The sequence below is a fragment of the Kogia breviceps genome, chromosome 11 (genome assembly GCF_026419965.1).
Source record: "Kogia breviceps isolate mKogBre1 chromosome 11, mKogBre1 haplotype 1, whole genome shotgun sequence".
Lineage (NCBI taxonomy): Eukaryota > Metazoa > Chordata > Mammalia > Artiodactyla > Physeteridae > Kogia > Kogia breviceps.
Window position 1 is genome coordinate 51,444,232 of NC_081320.1, and position 21,648 is coordinate 51,465,879.

The 21,648-nt window shown below is 37.5% G+C and overlaps 1 protein-coding gene across 4 annotated transcripts in view; it reads right to left on the reverse strand.

Annotated features, from left to right (window-relative positions):
* Window positions 1-225: 225 nt before the first annotated feature.
* Window positions 226-21,648, reverse strand: part of COMMD1 (copper metabolism domain containing 1) — a 154,705-nt gene continuing 133,282 nt past the window's right edge. For 2 of the 4 annotated variants that reach the window (XM_067007542.1, XM_067007540.1), the window contains exons 3-4: window positions 15,191-15,336; window positions 226-446 (exon numbers count right to left, since the gene is read on the reverse strand). In XM_067007542.1, the coding sequence (XP_066863643.1) occupies window positions 392-446; window positions 15,191-15,336 (201 nt within the window). In that variant the 3' untranslated portion in view covers window positions 226-391. Of the gene's footprint in view, window positions 447-9,178; window positions 9,244-15,190; window positions 15,337-21,648 lie in introns of all 4 variants that reach the window. The other 2 variants (XM_067007541.1, XM_059079282.2) reach the window with 2 other exon arrangements.

Sequence of the window (21,648 nt, forward strand, 5' to 3'; positions counted from 1 at the left end):
AATCCTACCCAGGAATAAGCCACCACAGCAAGGGTTTCTAAAGCTGACCCCACCCCGGTCCTACTGAATCCAAGTCTCTGTGGATAGGGTCCTTAAGGCCTTTTTTTAAAAAAAATGCTTTTATGAGTGCCTCTGTATGCTGAAGTATAAGAACGTCTGCAGTAGATCAACTATAAGAGTAAATGAAAGGAAGAGAGAAAGAAATCACAGCAAGCTGAGGCAGGCAAGATTTGAACTTGGGGATTTAATACTATTGGGGGAATAAGATTTTTTTTTAAAAAAAGCAGGTCCCTGGGGAGGGATCATGAACACCTTTGCTTCAACAGCTCCATCTTCAGCTAGGCTGGCTGCATCAGTGTGCTGATACTTTCTTCTACCTCTGAGAGCTTCTTCAGGACTTGGGTGACCTTGACCTCATCAAACTCCAAACACAGAAATTCAGATTCCTGGAAAATATAAAAGGATATTTTAGACAAGACCCTCAAGATGGCCAAGGCTCTGGATCTGGTGTGACCTAGCTCCAAAGCCCAGGGCCCCTACCCAGCAAGCCTGACTCAGGCCTCAATACCTAAATGATATTTTATCCACACAACGTCCTAAACGAAACTACTTCTCTGAGGTGTTTCATAAATGCTAAAGAGGTATACAAATGTCTGGTGTTCTCTTTAAGAGGCACATGAGAAGCTCTTCTAGTCTGTCATCATATTTAATCCCATAATAATTTTTAAGGTAAGTACTTAAGTATTGCTGTTTTATAGATGATGACTCTGAGACACAGGGAGGTTAACCTGTATCACAAAATCAGAAAAAGGCAGAGTCAGATTGTGAACTCCCAGCTCTGGCTGACTCCAAAGTCCATGCTGTCTCCATAGCACCCTGTAAAAAAAACAGTGGAAGGAGGATTTAGACTGGCTCTGTGTTTGCCTGGGAATTGGGCTTCCTTGGATTTAGTGGTTATACTAGAAATTGTGACAAGCTGTGAACAAGTTGCTTGGGAAACATCAACCAGATAACTGAAAGATAACCAGATCTTGAAACAGCCTTAAACATTTCTGAGGCCTTTCCACTTGCTACAAGCCAACTCTCCCAAGATTTCCCTCAAACACGTTCCTCTCAATAACTGTTAGGATCAATCAACCTCAAATTAGGTAGAAATCAAAGAAAAAGGCCTTTGAAATGTGGTGACAGAAATTTCATGTACACTGGACAAATGCTAGGTCCACACTGTTTTGAGAGACAAGGGAAAAGTATAGCATTTTAAGAGTGACCATATTCAAGATCCCAAAGAACAATAACCATGTAATTTTAGAGCAGTATGAATTCTTAGAGACCATATAACCCAACTACCTTGTTTTTCAGGTTATGAAATTGAGGCCCCAGGCATGTTAAATGACATGCCTATTATTCCTGTTTGTTGATGGCACAGCCACCAGATCAATGTTCTTTTCTCTATATTTTCCTTTCTAAATACATGGCATTTCCCACCCCCATTCAAAGTGGCAGGCAAAGGAAGACCAATAAGCCTCTTCAGAGGGAGGGAGTCACTCTGTCATCAGCTAGAAGAACCTTCAGGATCTGATTTTGTAAAAGTACCTTTGCTGTTGGTGAGCTGCTGTGCTGTGTCTATACTGATGGCACTGAACATCACCCAGGAGAAACAAGTACAGAGGGGGAAGAAGGGGCCTCTCAAATGAGAGTCTTTCAAAGGGAGGAAAGGCAGCTTTCCCTGGCTACAAGGAACTTTTTCCTCAAACATGTATATAAATAAGAAAGGGGTATAGTCTCATATGTGAGCTTAGAAACTGCCAGGTTTTCATTTAGTCGAAAGCAAAAACCAATTTAAAAAAAAGAAAGATGCTCCTGTGTTTGAGCTACAGGCAGGGTTATCTCCTTTTGGAAATAAAAGCAAATGTATGGCAAATTAGGTACTTCACTTGGCTAAATTAAGAACAGGTCTCAGATTTGAAAGCTTCTTATTCTTCATTCAGTTTTATTGAGCTCTTTAGCCTGACTTTAAAACATTTAAAAATATTTGGCTTTTGGAACAATGGTCTAAAAACTAATAATTACCAGAGTCTAACATATATATTTAGGAAACTGGCAGAAAAGATGATGTAATCCATGTTTCACCTCAGTGAGATAAAGTCAGTTACAATCATAAATCACCTCATTTTCCATTTATATGGGAAGAGCCTATCAAGGACAATGTGCATAGAGATAGGAAAACCTGAGCAAAGTTTTTAATAAATAGCCAGGATCTTTTTTGAATGAAGGTCATTAATTTGTTATAAGTTTCAGTATTCAAATTATCTTTGATTGGACCTCTAAGTATTAATGAAGCTTGGTTTACTTTTAAGGGGAATGGAATACTAGAGAGAAAAAGCAGGCTAAACAGAGTCCAAAGTTAAACAAATATTTTTCACACACTCCCAACCTTCTACTCTCTCCCCTGGAAAACAATGCACACTAACAGTCTTAGAAAGACACATGTAACCATACATGACTCTTGAAGAAACAGTTTACCTGAAACTGTATTATCAAGGTCTAGCTTCATCTAGTTACGTCATCAAAATATTTTATCAGGAATTCAGGGGCCTTTAAACTGGGGCTTAAAACATGGAGCTTTGTTCAAATTTTGCATTTGGCTGGGGTGCCCTACAGAAAATACATCTAAAACACTTGAAAATATCTTTAGAAATGCAGGTGATGCTTTTCAAGCCAGACACAGAAAGTACAAGAGCAATCTGAAGCACTTGATTTTTTTCTCAAAGTCATCCACCTTGATCTGGTCATACTGAGCGATGATAAGACTAAATTCCTGTATTTAAATATCTGAGTCAAGAGTTAGAACCTGCTTCTTAGCAGAATGTAGATACATCATGGGATAGAGCCAGAAAATGGTTAGCAGGTGAATAAGCAGGTGCATCATTATTAAGTATATGTACTTTGTGATCACAGTGAGTATGGCAGTGTACTAAATTCAAGGGTTTAAGTAACTATTCCAAATTAGAAAAGAAAGCAAAGGTCAAATATTCAAATATTCTTTCCAAATACAAAAGCTAAAAATTAATAAAATCCTAAGAAGAGATCTTTGAGAGGCCACCCTCTCCAAACTAACAACAAAAAAACCAAGCTAGCTTTTAATGACTTCTAGAGAAGGACATCTTACATGTTCCTAAGGAATTCCTTTCCCAGGTAACCACTCTGACATTCTTCAGGAAACTCTTACTTGTCAAACCTAAATCTTTAATGTTTTAGCTTAAACTCGTTTCCCAACAGGGTCAGAGAGTATAATTGATTATTATTTTATATAAAAATTGAAGGCTGTTATTAAGCAAATGTTTGGTTTCTCCATCTACATACTATTAAATAACCTCTCTGTGTGTACTGTCCATTTAAATGACTTCCTTATCTAGGTCCAGAAGCATACCCTGACCAATTCTTTGGCAAAACAATACTACAGTGACAAAATGCTAAAAATAGAAAATAAAAAGGACTATGACTTAATAAATACCTAAATAGAACCATTTAGAATAAACTGAACATAAGAAAAAATAGAAATCTTATAGCCTATCTTCTGCATTATTTCCCATGCAAAGTTTCCACAAAGCTTTATTCCCAAATTATTGGTCATATTTAGCATTAGAATACAACTTTGGCAAATTCTAACATGTTGTGGTCTCTTAGAAATTCTAGGGCTTCCCTGGTGGCGCGGTGGTTGAGAGTCTGCCTGTCAATGCGGGTGACACGGGTTCGTGCCCCGGTCTGGGAGGATCCCACATGCCGCGGAGCGGCTAGGCCTGTGGGCCATGGCCGCTGGGCCTGTGCGTCCGGAGCCTGCGCTCTGCAACGGGAGGGGCCACAACAGTGAGAGGCCCGCGTAAAAAAAAAAAAAAATTCTAAAGTTGGGGGATGGAGGATGAGAGTGGGAAAGGATGCCTTAGGATCCTGCTAACCAATACTGATTCAGAAGGCCACATACAGGTGACCAGCTTTCATAAGGCTATTCCAATTTTTCTTCTGGCTTCATTTATTGACACAAAGGGACTCTTGGCTGAGCACAAACTTTTAGCCATGAAGCCTATCCCTCTGGGCTGTCCTTTCCTAAACTTAAATTAACCCTCTGAGCTGCAGCTCTGCCACTTTGTGTCTTCTGGAGAGAGAAAGAGAACATATGGCAAAGGTCAAAATTGGCAATAGTGTCCTGAAGATCAATGACATAATAAATAAGATACCCAAAGGCTTTGAACATTGCCCACAAGAAAAGTTTAAAACAGCTTCATAAGTAAATCTGTGTTCGCCACTCAATCCCATACTTTCTGCAGCTTTCTCAGAATTATACCAATACTGCTCCCTAACTCCTTCAGGAGACCTCAGAATAGCTTCTCTGTGGCAAAGAATCCTCCAAGTTACTTCATAAGGGACCACTTATCCAAAATTAAGATTTTATAGTTCCCTGAAAACTGTGCTGTTTATTCTCCACTTGTCTTTTCATAACCATTCTCCACCTTTCTCTGCCTTGTTCCAGGTCCTATAAGATTGTGTAATTCCTTTGTTCTCTGGCTTACAGTTAGGTTCTGACAAGAGAAGAGAGAGGTCAGGATATTTATTCTCTTACCCCCAACTCCTTCTCCTCTGCCATTTCCAGTATTTTCTATGTAAGGGTATCATTTCTTCATTTCCTACTTTACTTCTGGCCTCAATCACTACTTCAGTATAAACATAAGTTTCTTCAGACTGTGAAAGTACATAATCACCAAATACAAACTCCAAAGATGAGCACAGAAAGAATTTTTATCATGCCTAAGTTGGCAGAAAGGCTGCCCTCTAAGTGATAAATATGACAGTATGAACCAGAACCAGTAATTTTTTCTATTATTATTTGATATTAAAATTATAACAGCATTTTGATATTAAAAAAGAAGAAAAAGAATAATAGTAACAACAACTGTGCGAGATGACATTTCATAAAGAATTTGCACCAAGGGTCTTGATACCAGATACATGGCCTCATCTCTACAACCTGTTCTTATACCCTATATCTAAAGCAATGGATAGCTTATGCTGTAGCTTAAAACAATACTTTCCTAAAGAAAACTTGTGATTTATAGTGTTTTTTAATCTTTCAACAAACATTTTTAGCAATACATAATTACAACCAATGGTCCTTACTCAGGCCATTTTTAATCCTGAGGAAATCCTCATTTCAAATATAATAGCTGACAAGTCCTACATCTACTGTGTAAAAAGCATGATAAAGCAATTTTCCAAAAGGGAAAAAAATTATACTGTAAATCACAAAGCAAATTATGCTCCTGAAGATCAGAAAATACTAAAATGAGATTCTTTTGGAAGCTATGACTGAAACTTAATGACCAAGCAACTAAATTAAAATGATTCACCCCAAAACTCAACAGATGTCCATAATGTGCTAAGACCATAAGTGGGACTAAGACATGGTACTTTCAGAGCTGCAGCAGCTTCTAGAGGAAGTATTTATCCATATTCCTGAAATCTCCTAGAAGAAGAGAGAGTATTACCAGTGTAGTATAAAAGCATTAACCATCACTGGATAACAATTACTGAGTTTTCTGGTGATGTCATTTAGGCATTTCAAAACACCTTTGTGAGGACAACTTGACAATAGGAGTTTAAAGTGCTTAAAAAAATTAAAAAGTCCCCACTCTCACAAATTCTTATTACATTAAAAGATAAACTTTGGGGCTTCCCTGGTGGCGCAGTGGTTGAGAATCTGCCTGCCAATGCAGGGGACATGGGTTCGAGCCCTGGTCTGGGAAGATCCCACATGCCGCAGGGCAACTGGGCCCGTGAGCCACAATTACTGAGCCTGCGCGTCTGGAGCCTGTGCTCCGCAACAAGAGAGGCCAGGATAGTGAGAGGCCTGCGCACCGCGATGAAGAGTGGACCCCACTTGCCACAACTAGAGAAAGCCCTCGCCCAGAAACGAAGACCCAACACAGCCATAAATAAGTAAATAAAATGAATTTTTTAAAAAAGTCTTTGTTTAAAAAAAAAAAAGATAAACTTTAAGAGAAAACATGAATTTTTAATCAGTTAACTAGAGAAAACAGACATTAGGTATCCAGGGAGTTTCAGATCTACCACAGATATAAGTTACTGCTAAACAAATCTAAGGCACCTAACTTCAACTTTCCAAGTGGCACACACAGGTTTTATATAAAGTGGCAAAATTTTTAAATAAAATAACATCAGATCTTCATTATTCAGAAACCTATTATCTGGGTCTCTGCTGCTTGACTTCCTCCTCCTTTTTGGTCCATCTTTTAAGTATATCTACAAGATGGGAAAAGGAAGTGAAATTTAAACTGGTTAGTATGACTAAATCACAGCAGCTCTGCAAAAAGTTTTATAGAAAAGGAAATTAGAGGAACTTTAACTTCACATAACTACTTTTGAAAATCATACCCATATGGTAGCAATTTAAGCCAGAAAGGTCTTCTTATCCCAAATATTTCCCTTCCTTTAGTAATGAGGACTACTATTCTCAGCCTAGATGATGTCTTTAAAACAGAAATACTCCCAGGAGAGGTAATACAGAAAAGTCATTAACAGCTTTCTACAACTTAAATCAGGAGATTTATTTTCCTCCAGAAAGGATGAACCCAAGTAGCCTGCCCTAAAATATAGGGTACCCACTATTAAGAGAGACAGAGGGAAGTGGGATGAATAGGTAGGGCACAAAACATAAAAGTAGGAAAGTACCAAAGGCAAATCCTTCTCTTATCACATAACCCATATCAGATGCATAGATCCATAGATGAAGTATCTTAAGCTAGTCAGATCCCAGATCCATACTCTCTGTGCCTTTCTAATCACCTGATCACCACGGTCACTAGGCACCAGGAAAACCTAGTGAACCTTATAAAGGGGCATTAGCAAGATAATCTCAATGAAATCCAAAGGGTGAATTTACACAAACACACACACATCCTTCTGCTGGGGTGCTTTCATTTTCATCTGCAGGCTCAAGGCCTATGACCCAACAAGGCAATGAGATCCCAAGAACACTGTCCACTCAAAGCTGTTTGAATTTCTAAGAATAGAGGAAGTGGGAATAGGCCAAGAACAGGACCCTGAGATTCTTTTGGTTGAATATTTCTTAGCTGGAAAAAATCTAGAGCTATGACCTATAAGTAAACTGGACATGCCTGTTCTGCCAATGTGTGGTCAAAAGGAAAATGTATTTTGGCCCAGGCAACCTGACTTGTTTCTGAAAGGGAGAAAATAGTTTTGACCTTGCAAGAATGAGTGGTTCTTTCATTGGCCAAATTCTGTACTGCTAAACCAAGACTATCACTATCCTTCTTCCCCCAAAGATTTCAAACCTGGCTGACACATATCTGCTCCTCTTCAGTGTATAGTGAAAGGTAAAGGTACCATCAATCTTCATTTTACCACTCAAACCAAAAGAAACCCAGAGACTAGCCCCACTTACATGAAGCCCAGAATTCCCAGCTCTTTGATTCAATCCATTGCCCACTAACACCTACATCTGACCCTCAATATGGACACTTTGAAACCTGATTAGTGTAGATTTAACAGTGTAGAATGGGAACTAATTAGAAATACCCAATTTTGTAACTGATTTACATAAGCATCAAGACTTATGCATTTAGTATTTTAGAAATATCCAAAAAGGAAAATAAAATGGAGCCAAGTTATATAAACACTAAAAGCTCAATACAATTAGATCACTGGCTGATTTCTACAAAATATTGTGCTCTACTTCATTTTACAACTTTTCATTTTCAGCAGGATTTAATATTTAGCTGTTAAGATTTTCTGTATTTTGAAAAACTGTGGCTGAAAAATATTTGGGTAATAAACTAGTTTTAGGTGCTCTGGTTTGATCTTTAGGAAATAATACAGAATTCTGGCTAAGTAGAACTAGTTTCCATGTGACAATGGACAAAGAACCAGAGCAACAACTGCTAGACAGGTGAAAAGGCAAATCACGCTGAAGGAAGGAGAAATTCCACTTAAATTTTAGAGAAACCAAATGACAAAACTCTTTAGCACATGAGAAAGAGTGTTGCTAATTTTAGTTTGAAGTCCACATTGGGGACCTTCATCATTCCTGATGAGGTACATTCCAGAGAAAACTCATTTGCAAACAACTTTGACAAACAAACTAAAATATATTTACATGAAAGGAACAGAGAAGATTAAAAAACAGAAACAAACATAAACCGCCACCTCATCCAGAGTAGCTCATTTAGGCTACCATTAGTTAGGCAGGAACAAAGTATGCAATGGCACTTGCTTTCTAAGGGGTTCTTGATAACCTAGAGATTAAGATGGGGGAAATACCTTAATACGTCCAATAAAAAGAGTGTGGCAATGAATGACAAAATCCTCGGCAGGGGAAGAAGACAACTAGAGGACAACTAGAGGACGTCTAGTTAGAGGCCAATGCCATTGCTCTGCCAATAACACCATCTATCTATTCCCAGCTTTCTCAATGTGGTTTCTTTTAAGTCATTCATGATAGCACAATTAAGCAGAAATAGGCATAGTTATAAAGCAGCATGTCCCTTGGCCCTTCTTTATGTAAGGAGGGCAAAGACTGATATGACTAAGGATAAGAGGAATTTTGAATTCAGAAAACGCTGACTTAGGGTGAAGAAGTTTTGGATGAATTTTTTTTTTTTTTTTTTTTTTTGCCAATGTTGTGGAGAATGGGGATTAATTTTGTCGGATTTCCAACTAACTCCAAATACAGTAACACTCTGAGGCACTGGAGGTTGGAACCTTCATTTTAACATTTGAATTTGTGGGGGACACAATTCAGTCCATAATAATCCCCAGTGCTTGGAGTGTACTGTGTTATCAGGCATCCCCTAAGTGCGGTTATGATGATGATGATGATGATCTCACACGAGTCTAGGCTTGCTGTTCATATCGTACAGCAGAGAATTTCTAATAGTCCAGAAAAAAGAAACACACACACACACAAAAGCTATCTGCTGACTGCTCAGATCTGCCAGCCCAGTTTGGCAGAAGCCATATCTGTCCTCATCCTTACTGAACTCAACTTTGAAATGTCATTTAATCAATAGGGGCTGCCAGGAAGGGGGTTGGAAAATGGCACAAAAGAAATCTTTCCTAATCCTCACTCCCAGATCCTATTAAGTACCTTGCTTGCCACGCTGTATCCCAAAGTCCAGCTCTGAAGACTGACTCAGAATCTGGCGTAACATTCTGTAAGAGAATATGGGGATGAGGGAAGAAGAAAGGATTTGTAGTCACTGCATGAAGTTAGTCACTAGCCTCTCTAGCTCAAATAGTTTACTGCAAACTTCTGGAGGTGGCAGAAAGAGAGGAGATTGCATCTTTATTGTCTAGGGTTGAATTCTGGCATCACTTAGGTTGCTGGTGCCTTTGTTCAAACACAATAATCATCCCTCATATTAACATGGTGTTTTACAGTTTAGAAAGCCCTTTCACATGCATGACCTACCTCATCTGATCCTTAGAACGACCCTGTAACTAAGTAGAGACCAAGCCAGAAGTAAGATACTTTGAACAACTGTAGAAGTGACAGACCTTGTCCATCTGACCCAAAATCATATTTTTGGCTATATTCAGCAGGAAGACTTCATCAGATAATGGAATGGATTTTATGGGTTTTGATATACTTCTGATCCAACTTATGGAGGAAAAGAAAGTAAGGCCTCATTTGCTTAATATTGCCCACAGTTCTAGAAACTAGGATTAAAAGTTCAGCCCTTTGTAAAAGACAGAACAGGTAGTCAGGTCCTAACTGGCGAACATAGAGAATTTCTTACTTTGTCACCATTTATTCAGCAGGCTTTGGAAGTAGTGGAGGGAATAGAAGAGATTGAGGGGGATACAAGGATCATCTCTGAACCCTGGGGGAAACTGAAACGCCTAAAAAATGAAATGCCTCAATTAAAAAGAAGTCAGCCTGGAAGGCAGGAGTAGGAGAGATTATGGAAAAAATGTGATAAATCTGAAGACATTAGCAAATGTAAGCGTATACTGATATTATACTAATGATAATAATATTAATAGCAATGATAACTAACAATGGCTAACATTTATCAAAGATATAAAAATGCCAGGCATCACACTAAGTGCTTTACATGTATTATTTCACATTGGTGAAGAGAATTTTATCCCATTTTACAGATAAGGAAAGATGAGCAACTTGTTTAAGGCCACACAGGTAATAAGTGGCAGAGCCAGTTTTAAACCCAGGTCTGTCTGGCTTCAGAGTCCAAGCACTTACCATTTCACAATCCTGACTCACATTCATATATAATAACATAAACACCATTATTTATAGTCACTAAGTACCCACATGTGAAAGTTAGTCTATGATTAAGTTAACTTTAACAGACTCAAAGGAAAGCTGAGTGTTGATAGTACGATAACCCAAAGTTACTATGCAGAGACATATTTTAAAGAGACTGAGTTCGTATTCTGAAGCAAGATAGCCTTTTAGTCCCTCTCTCTTTCTGTGTGTGTGTGGCAGCAGGGGGAGGGAAGGAGGATTCAACAGTATATATAGTTATTTGTGCCCATCACCAGAAGTGGGAGGTGACATTTGTTTTTGTTGTTCTATTGACTAACATGTGGACCTCCTTGACTGAGACTGCTTCTCCCAGATCACAGTCAGTAGAACCAAAATACCTGCTTACCCCTGGGGTTCTTTCCATCTATAATCAGAAGGAATTCCCAGTTCTGCCTTGTTATCTAACCCAGGAACACCAAATTATTCATCTTGAAAAAACTCACATCAGCATATAAAAGCACTTTCGGAATACAAAAAGATAAATATGATCATTTTGCAATATATAAAAATAACAAATCATTATGTTGTACGTCTGAAACTGATATAATGTTATATGTCATATCTCAATTTTTTAAAAAAGGAAAGAGAATGGAAAAGTATTGGGAAAAAGAGGAAAATATATTAAATTATGTGTTTAAACCTTTAACATCCTTCATATTTGGCCCACATCTGTTCTCTGGCCAAGGCAAGGGTAAACAGGACTGGGTGGACTGAAGGAAAAGAGTGCCCTTGATAATGCCTGAAACAGCATAGTTCACTCATATGTAATCAAACCTTGACTGAAAACCACCTAAAACTGAGAGAATGTAGGTGGCATATATGCTGTTAAAAATAAACAAACATAAATAATTAGTAAAAATAGTGCTTACTCTACTTTGTAGTTCATTCTTTTGTTAAAAAGAACATACTTAGGGCTTCCCTGGTGGCGCAGTGGTTGAGAATCCGCCTGCCGATGCAGGAGACACGGGTTCGTGCCCTGGTCTGGGAAGATCCCACATGCCGCGGAGCAACTAAGCCCGTGAGCCATGGCCGCTAGGCCTGCGCGTCCAGAGCCTGTGCTCCGCAACGGGAGAGGCCACAACAGTGAGAGGCCCGCATACCGCAAAAAAAAAAAAAAAAAAAAAAAAAAAAAAGAACATACTTAGCACTCTATCCAAGATTATGTCAGTAAGTCAGAAATATGAACTATCTAAGAGGGGCCAAAGAAATGGGACAAAAATATCAGCGAAAACAATGAACTATTTTGAAGAAAAGAGAGGTATGTCCCCAAAGGAGATATAAGAAAAACATCTTGACAGTATGACTTATGTTTCCTCTTCAAAATAACAGTCTATGTTTACCTCCTCAACTTGGTTTGGCAAGTTCTTTGCCAATGGAGGAAGCGTGAATAGAATATGGTCCTCATCTCCTGGCCCCAGTTGTGCTTTGAAGGTTTTTGAAGAATTTTAGCCACATTTATAGAATATAAGGCATTTAAAATTTTTCATTACATCATTTCAAGTATACCAAAAATGACAAAAGAATGACTCTCCTATACTCTTTCCCCAGATTCACCATTTATTCAATTATTTATACTTTGCCACATTTGCTTTGTCATTCTCTCTCTCTCACAACCACGTGAGAGTAAGTAGGGAATGTCATGCCCTTTTATCCTAAAAATTTTAGTGTATATTTCCTAAAGACAAGACATTTTCGTATATAGTCATGGTTATATAATATTGATAAACACTACTATCTAACCCAGTCTACATTCAAATTTTATCAAACACCCCAGTAATGTCCTTTATGAAGTGTTTTTTTCCTGCTTCCAAATCAAACCCACAATCACACATTGATTGCATTTAGATGTCATGCATCTTTAGTCTCCTTTAATCTAGAATAGTTTCTCAGTCAACCTGTCTTGTGTTTCTTGATCTTGACATTTTTGAAGAATATGTTAGTTATTTTATGGAATGTTAATTTGGGTTTGTCTGATGTTTCCTCATAATGAGATTCTATGTACGTGCAAATGCCTATCTATTCCCTAGTTCCTACCCCCTGTGATTAGTGAACATGGGTTCTGAAGTCATACAAGCCTAAATCCAAACCTAAATTAAAACTTCACTACTTTCTAGCTGTGTGGCTGGCTAAGTTTTAAACTCCTAATCTGTAAAATGATGATTTTTAACAGATTTAACGGATAGGGTTGCTGTGAAGAATTAATGAGATAATGCATCCAAGGCAACTTAACACAGATGGAGTGGGGTAAACTGTATCTTACGTTCTCTGATTTTACCACAATATCTCATACCCCAGCAACATTAAAATAATATTGGTTGATTAAGCAGCATCTCTATTGACTCCAGGTTAGAGCTGCCAAGAATGTGAACTTGTTTAGGGGAGTGCTAATGAATACCGTGACTAAAAGCAGGGTCAGGAGCTCAGGTGCAAAGCCTATCCCTTCCTGTCAACTCATCACTGTCAGTTCTAAGAAAAAAGAGAACAGCCAAATCAAGCAATTTTCTTATAGTCAAATTTTTTCTTTTTTTGTGGTACACGGGCCTCTCACTGTTGTGGCCTCTCCCGTTGCGGAGCACAGGCTCCAGACGCACAGGCTCAGTGGCCATGGCTCCTGCGCCCAGCCGCTCCGCGGCATGTGGGATCTTCCCAGATCGGGGTACGAAACCGTGTCCCCTGCATCGGCAGGCGGATTCTCAACCACTGCGCCACCAGGGAAGCCCTATAGTCAAATTTTAATCTTCAACAATAACACTGAACAATCAGGAAGCCCACAGTTAAGATGCCATTCTTACTTCATTTCCGTAATTCCCTTGCCCATAGCAAGAGGGCAAGGGAGCTTGTGAGCAGAGTATTTCCAATATATTGTTTTAGTATGATAATCTCATTCTCCCCACCTTCTCTTAGAAGACACCAATAAAATTATTCTATTTATGTTAAATCACTCTATGTCAGAGATTAAAACAAAACAACAACAAAAAGGATTATAGTGGCTGAACCAATTCTTCAAAGTACAGAAATACAAATCCACTTTTGAGATTTGGAATTGAATTTAATTGGTATTTTTCTATGTTACTATCTCAAGTATTTAATCATTTTTCTGTTTTCCCCCCTCTGTCAATTAGAACTTCAAATGAAAGTCAAATGATCCCTAGAGGGAAGAAAAATAAAATGAAACAAACAAGTAAATTTCTGTGTACCACATTTCAACCTGTGAGGAGGGACCTCTAGCAAAGCAAACGGAAAATTAGGTTCTCATCACTGTGCCGAAATGAGGGTTTACATTTGTAGTCTGAAAAGATAAAAGAAAATTTTATTTTATTTATTTATTTTCTTTTGACAGTACCGCATGGCATGTGGGATCTTACCTCCTCGACCAGGGATCAAATCCACAGCCTGTGCAGTGGAAGAGTGAAGTCTAACCGATGGACTGCCAGGGAAGTCTCAAAAGAAAATTTTAATGCGAAGTCTTTATTTTCATCAGTGAAGAGTAAAAATATACAGTATGAACATTAAGACAGAACTTCCAGTAATTCTGTCATCTATAGGACAGAGGTCCTAAGTCTGAGTGTGCCTTCAAGAAATACTTAGATTAAAATGAACTGTTTTAGAAATGGGAATTCTCAACCGGAGGTTAAGCTTAAACATATGACAATGATGATGCTATACCCTGAAGGTCACTATTAACCTCTGTTCTTTAGGACATAATGGCTCATAATTGGAAATTTCCAGAAAGTAATATATACTTTTGCAAACATCTTTAAATTTAGGGAGAAAAGTACTTCTCAGCCACTCCACTGCATCACCCATTAAGATCTTACTCAGTATTATGTTTAAAAGTTCAGTATATTTAAAACATTTTGAAAGTTAAGGTTAGAAAGGAGTATGTTAATGCATGTAAACTCCGCTATTTTATACTGTTTCCCTCTCTCTCTATAGGAAGATCAAGAAATGAGACTTCTCCATCATTACACATGCAATATTATGAAGGGGAAAAATATCATTGGTTTGAGAGTTGACAATTTAGATTTAGATATGGCTCCACTATTAAAAGCTGTGTAACATTGGGAAAGTTATCTAATTTTCTTAAGTTTTGGTTTCCAAATCTAGAAAATGGAAAATTTTTTTTTTAATTTTGATTTTCCAAATAAAAGTATTTATCTTATAGGACTGTTATAAAGATTAAATAAGATAGCACATATGCAAGTACCCAGCACTGTCTTGTGTGAAACAGACTCTCAATAAATGTTAGTCTCTCTTCCTACCCTGTTACACACATCCTGTCCCCTGACACTTCAAAAGGAGTTCTGAACACTTTAACTACAGCTCTGTTTTCTTCAGAACAGGCACTTGGCTCTTAATAGTGACAGTCACGTGAAAGACTCCTGGGACCTAACATTGTCCTGGTGAAACAAAAAAGAGCTCAAATTGGGAAACAGCACCAACTGCTTCAGGCTATGACAAGCCCCAAACAGTAAATCAACTCCTGCATGTTTTTACAGTGTTACTTAACATCCTGAGAGCTCTGTGCTCTTGCAACTCACTTTTTTTCTCCCTGCAAGGATCAGACACATTATTTGCCCTCTCTTCCCTTCTTAATAGAAGTCTTTATTAAACAAGACCACCCAACGGATTCAAATATTAGGAATTAGAAAAGGCTAGGCTCAACCATGAAGAAACTGGCAAAGTCTCAGGACTAAACAGTAAGCCCTTCTTAACCTTTCAGAATCTGGATTTTTGTGCTTTCTGTTCTTGGAAATAGCAGACTTGCTGATGCTCTGTTACAAACATGTCTGTGTATTTCCCTTGCCTGCATTATCACAAAACTCTTACCATGTAGAAGACCTCTTGCTGAAGTCCAGAATCTTAGACTCTGCTTGTAATCCAATAAAGCAATGCTTCCCAACCTCTCCCACTTCATGGTATAGAGAGACAACACAGGACACTTCTGAACTGAAGGGGCTTGAAAGTATTGATGGCTACAAAGGATCAAATACAAGCAGCATTGAGAGAGAAGTTATACAAAGATAAACCTATTTGCCATGTGACTCAGAGATTTTATCACATAAACATAATTGTTTCAACTCCAAGCTGCTCTAGGTCAATGTCCACACTCCTTCACAGGGCTGACCACCCATGTCAGATCTAAATGAAAAAGTGGATTTCAGAAAAACAACCAACATTTGACTGGGGGCAGCAGGTTCTCAATGTAAAGACATTAAAACACTAAGTCAGTGAATTAGGCATGAGATACTTATTGACTGTCTTATATCTGCTAGGTATAGTTCTAAACACTGAGGATTCAGTGGTAAGCAAGATGGAGTCTCTGCCGTTGAGGAGCTAACATTCTAACAGAAAAAAAAGGCAATAAATTAAAACAATTTAAAAGGCAATTTCACTAGATCATGTAGATCAATATTTTTGATCTACAGTGGACATGTAGATCAAGACTTTTGACACTCAGGAATTCCCTGGAGGTCTAGTGGTTAGGACTCTGTGCTTTCACTAATGAGGGCCCGGGTTCAATCCCTGGTCAGGGAACTAAGATCCTATGAGCCGCGCAGTATGGTCAAAAAAAAAAAAAAAGACTTTTGACGTTCTGAGAAATCCATTAGCCACTTTCCAGGTAGTTTACTCAAGGAGGTAAAGAAGACTGAATAAATTATAAGAGGCTGTCTCAGTTCTAAAATTCATTTCTTACATCATTGTCTCCTTGCTATGGACTTAGCGTCATTTCCCCGTCCTTTGGTAACACATACAAAAGCAGGATGAAATCATTCACAGGAAGATAATGAAGACCTAGACAGTATAAAATTATAGAGCACAAGACCAGAAATCTCAAGATCTAGGATCTACTTCCAATTCTACCACTTAATATTCATGTGAACTTAGGTAATTCAGTTAAACTCCTGGAGCCTGACTTTCTTCATCCATTGTATCCCACTTTGTAGGGGTTTTAGGAAATTTAAATGAGGCAACATAATAAAAGAGCTTATTTAAAACATTGGACAAATACCAACTATTATTGCCTAATCAAAATGTTTATAGGAAGGCAGATGAGAAAAGGGACAGTAACTACATTTAAGGCCAAAATGAATCCCTACTCCTGTATATTAGCTGTTTTGAAAGCTTTGCTTCCATTCTGTTGTCCCAAAGGGCTCACCCTTTGGAGCAAATGGATCCTAAAAGTGATGTCAAGTCTCAGACAGCCTTCTTAGTGATTACTCCCTATTCTGAGCTAAGGTCAGAACATTACTTTCTGAAAGGTATTTCATTTCTTGGTAACTTTCCCATGATTAAATATCCTTACCTTCTGAGTTATTTTCGCTGATTATTGTCAATTAGGAGGTAGGAAGTAAATATGAAGTGACCTTCCTAGCTGTTAATAAGACAGAGACTATCAAAGACATTGATAATCTCTCCTTTCTTCTTGGAAGACTATCCTTTCATTTTCCTTGGGTATCTCCATAGCCATCATCTTAAATTCAATTGCCTATGGGGCAGAGGGCCAAGTAGAGACCCAAAGCAGGCTGGGGCAATATGGGGAGAGAGTAAGGAGTGGTGGGATTAAAGTGGTGAATACAAGTATCATTTAAAGGGATAATAATTTCTCAGTGCCAACCTCTTAATTGTAGAAAAGTGGGCCCGGTGTTGACCAATCTCTGTTATTTCAAAAAATTCTAGAAACTTCATTTTTGTGTGACACCCCTGAAATTTTTATTTGCAAAATGCTCAGTCACCTAGGATAACTATAAATTCACAGTGTATATGCCTTCTGTCAGTGAAAAGAGGAGTCATTTATTTTTAAAGTATTTATTGATGCTGATATATAATTTACATTATTTTGATTTGAGGAAGTAAATATTATGCTGGGCCTTGCAAGCTAGAGATAGGAGAGAGGATATTTAAGGCTACGCAAACGTTGTGTGCAAAGACATTGAGGGAGAAATATGCCTGGCATGTTGTGGGGAGGAAGGAGAATGGATAGACTTGCTTAGCTAAAAAAGAGAATTCCTTTAGAGAAGGAATGGGATGCAGATGGGAAAAAATTGTGAAAGACCTTGAATTCTAGAGTAAAGAGTTAAGATTTTATTAGATAACCTTTAAAAGATAAAGGCCATGATAAGGAGGGGAAATCATTGCATTTCGTATCTTGCTGAGTTATATGTTGCTATTCTTCACATCTTTTTCAAAATAGAGGATAAGGCTGAATGCTGACCCATAAAACATGAAGTTCTGAAAAATTCCCAAATGAATGCCAGTTTAACCAACCACACTATAAGTCAATTCTGTTGGCACTGTGGTAGTCAAGGCTTTCAAAGCAAAAATTAAATGATCTCTAAAGGGCTATTTCTTTCTGATCAATAAAAACGTTTAGAGTTTAAAACTCAAAGAAAGGGTTACTGGACAGTTTGGCAACACTGTCAGGTTAAGCATCAGACACACTGCCTGTCAGCTGGCAAGAAGCTGGATAGGGAAGGCTGGACTCATAAAATTCTTCCACCAGGGGCACTAGCCCCTGAATGCACCACTATTGACCTACATTCAAAATGTAGAGACACGCCTCTGGCAGCTCATGTTTCAACCCAAGAACCATTTCTCTTTTCTTCTGCAACAAATGACTATGGGGCTCCCAGTACAACTGATATTCTCAGTAAAGTTCCGAGAGACAAATGACCAAAAGAATAGAGCTATGGACTTTCACCATGACCTGTTATACTAAAATACCAAACTAAATGGGCTTTGTTCTTTTAGACAAAACATCCTAGAAAGCAGAGTTAAAAAGATCATATATACATAAGTAAGGAACTTAAACTTTATCACAAAGGTAATGCAGAAACCATTAATGATTTTTGGCCCATTAAATATCACTATCAGGAGATTTTAAGGAACACTAACCTGGTGGTACTATTCAAGGTGGCCTGAAGTAGGGAGAAAGACCAAAAATAGGGAGACTAACTTAGGCAAATGCACAGAGTTGGGAATGAGCATGGTAGGTCTATAGGACAGTGAGGAGGCCAGGTTGGGCCTTTCAGGGCTTATAAAACCATCAGGAACTGTTATTATTCTCGCTCACATACATGCAAACTCACACACAGACACATGTGCACCCCCCCCAACCCCCCCAACACCTTAGTTCTAGTCTCTTCTTCCCAGAAAACCAATTCTGCAATATACACATGATACACATAATTACTACTCTAATGCAAGCTCTATGTGACCTCTCAGCTACAATGCTCATCACCATCTGGCAGCTTCTCTACATCAATAAGTTGAAAATCCTGAAAAGAATCTATCTCAACCCAAAACCACAGTCTCTGCTTGAGCAGAGCCTATTACACCAAACCATGTCACAAATACCTGTTTAGCCTATGGATGGGCAATCATTGTTCAGGGTTCCCTCTGATCTAATTAACTGGGGATCAGTGGGTAGGGACAAAAAGCTGGCATGGTTTACTACTCACATAGCAAGGACTATAGGGAAAGGAGTTTCTCTTAGGTCAGTTGGCAGGGTAGCACAGGCAATGATAGACATTTTTTGCTATAGCTTGGGAAGAGCAGAAAATAAGCTACCCTAGGGAGAGCACAGAGAACTTTTAAAGCCAAGTGGATGTGACAGTCATTTAAGATTAGCAAACATGTAAGATTAACTGGTACCCGATGGAAACAAATTGTTCATTTGACTAAATATGATGCTTGTGTATGTGTGTACCCTGATTTAAGTAAACTACCATATATGTAAAAAAAACTTAGTTTCACACAAGTGAAAAATGATGGTTCATTTTCTAAAGTTTTTTAAATTAGCATTTAAATATAATTCCCTAATGCTGAAAAATTATTAAAATTTTAAAAAGTTGATTTGTATGATCTTCTAAGAACTTATATATTATTTAGCATGAGTAACATTTACTTCAAAAATTATACCTAAGTTTAATAAGTTCTATTTAGGTTTAATATTTATATATTACTATGTAATTTGGAACCTAAAATATTCAGTACAAACCCTAAATAAAATTAGCATAGGCAAGGAATGTGATAGAAAAGCAAGGATTTAAATAGATATTTAAACTCAAAGCAAGCAATTTAGCCCACACTCTTGACAATCATATAGAAATAGATTTTCTGTATTTTTTAGTATTTTGTATAATTCTTAATCTGCTATACTGTATATATTTGCTTTCTTTACATGACTGTTTCCTGAAATTAGAAAACAAACTATGTTTGTTTACAGTTGTATCTCTAGCACCTAGAATTGTGCCTGACACAGAGCAGGCACTTCTAAATTATAAAGACCAGTCGGTGGGAAGGCTAGAAGAATGGAACAAACTAAGGGAAGTTTTGAATTCTGTCAGCCTTTATTAATGTCCTACAACAGTTTCATAGGAAAGAATACAGGTAGAACACATACTTTAAAATTTTAAATGTTTAGAATAGTTTACTATGGACAATAGAAGAATCCATGTCTATCTACATTGCTGATTTCAGGAAATACATCCAAAGATAGCAACTTTTTCCTGAGTTTTTACCACCTATGAAACAAAATTATTCTTTCTAGTCATTTTTTTAGTTGTAGTAGGAAGATGAATCTATTTATGAAACTGACTTGCTCAATGAATTATAAAATTCCAGTAAAAGTTGAAAGCTAAGACTATTACATGCAAAGTTATTAAGGTGTGACTGTGTTCTATATACAGTCTCCACTGACAAGTCATGATCGTGCGAAAGAAATGTATATACACAATGAACTACAATTCAAAATAAAATGTCAAGGATGTAAAAGAAAAAGGTTTAGCCCAGGTGTTATGAATGTATATACAAGAGGGATATTAAGTCTGACTGGAAGAATTAAAGAGATTCATGAAGAAAATGGCATGTGTATTAGGATTTCTACAGGAAGAAACAGGGCTATTTCAAAGTAGAGGGAAAAGCAAAAGTACAAAAATAGTGCAGAGTTTCTGTATAAAGTTTTAAAGTCTAGTCTGATGGAAGAAGAGTCAGGATGTGATACAGCCATGATGAGATTTCACAGTAAGGCATTAGGACTTAATGCCTAATTCCATTAGGAATGAAAGCCATTCAAGAGGAGTGAAATGGTCAGGCGTATATTTCAGGAAGCAGTGTGAAAGACTAGAGATGCAAAACATTAGAGATCAGGTGAAGAGGGCCTGATCTCAGACAGTGCCCATGGGAATAAATGGATAGATGGGTACACAAAAAACTACAGGACATACAGGACTAGGTAACCAAATGGACTGGAGGTAAGGGAGAGAAAAGTAATGAAGATCACTAATACTTCCAGCCTGGTATGTAAGTAGTATGGTGATGCCATTAACTGAAAAAGGAAATAAGTGACAGAAACATGTTGAAAGTAAGAATAACACACATTCATATGTAGAAATTTCTTTATTCAAAAGTTAATATTAATAATCACCCCAAATAGGTTTTGGATGCTAGATATACTATCTAGCCCTGGAGAACATTTGAGAACAAAATGTTATTCACACTGAAAACATTTAGGTGATAAATAATAAATGATAGTGTGTCCATTGTTCTTTGTAATGTCTTAAATATTTTTGATAAGAGGGACCATCCTTAACTATTTATTAAGCATCCCAGCAATGTTTGGTTGAGGATGAAATGCACTAAACAGACCAGATTAAAATTTTCATTTCAGCCTTTTATTTTTTGAACTAGAAAAAATTTCAAACTACATTATAATAATCTTTATACCTCTGAAAAGAACAATTGTGGACTCAGAGTGGTCTAGAAAGATTAAGAAACAGTTTTTACAATTCATCCCTACTTTTGCCTTTAGCTCCACATGGAATAGCTCTCTAACCTGTTAAAGACCACAAACTACATCTGTAAATTAGGGTAATAGTAATTGCCTTCCTACTTCAGAGAACATTTGAGAATTATGAGATAATGTTCTTGTAGTTCTCTGAACTGCACAGATCAAAAGCCTTAATTATCAATGATCAGTGGGATTATTCTGATGTCATTTTTCCTACTTCAGGTTTGCCTAAAGTCTGTGCTTGTATAAGGCTATAAAAATTTTAAAAATACTTTAGATATACATCTTGGCTTATCTGATCTATTACAGATTTAGGCTAGTTACAACAATTATAGAGCCTGTGTAGAACACTTAAAAGAATACTAGTCAGATAAGACATGCATATAAAAATAATGGCTGCCATCTAAAGAAAAGAAAACCATTTAGAAAACAACTGATAGTGGTATATTTTCAACTAGTTACAAAAAAGATAAAATGAGCCTTTTTGAGATGTCAT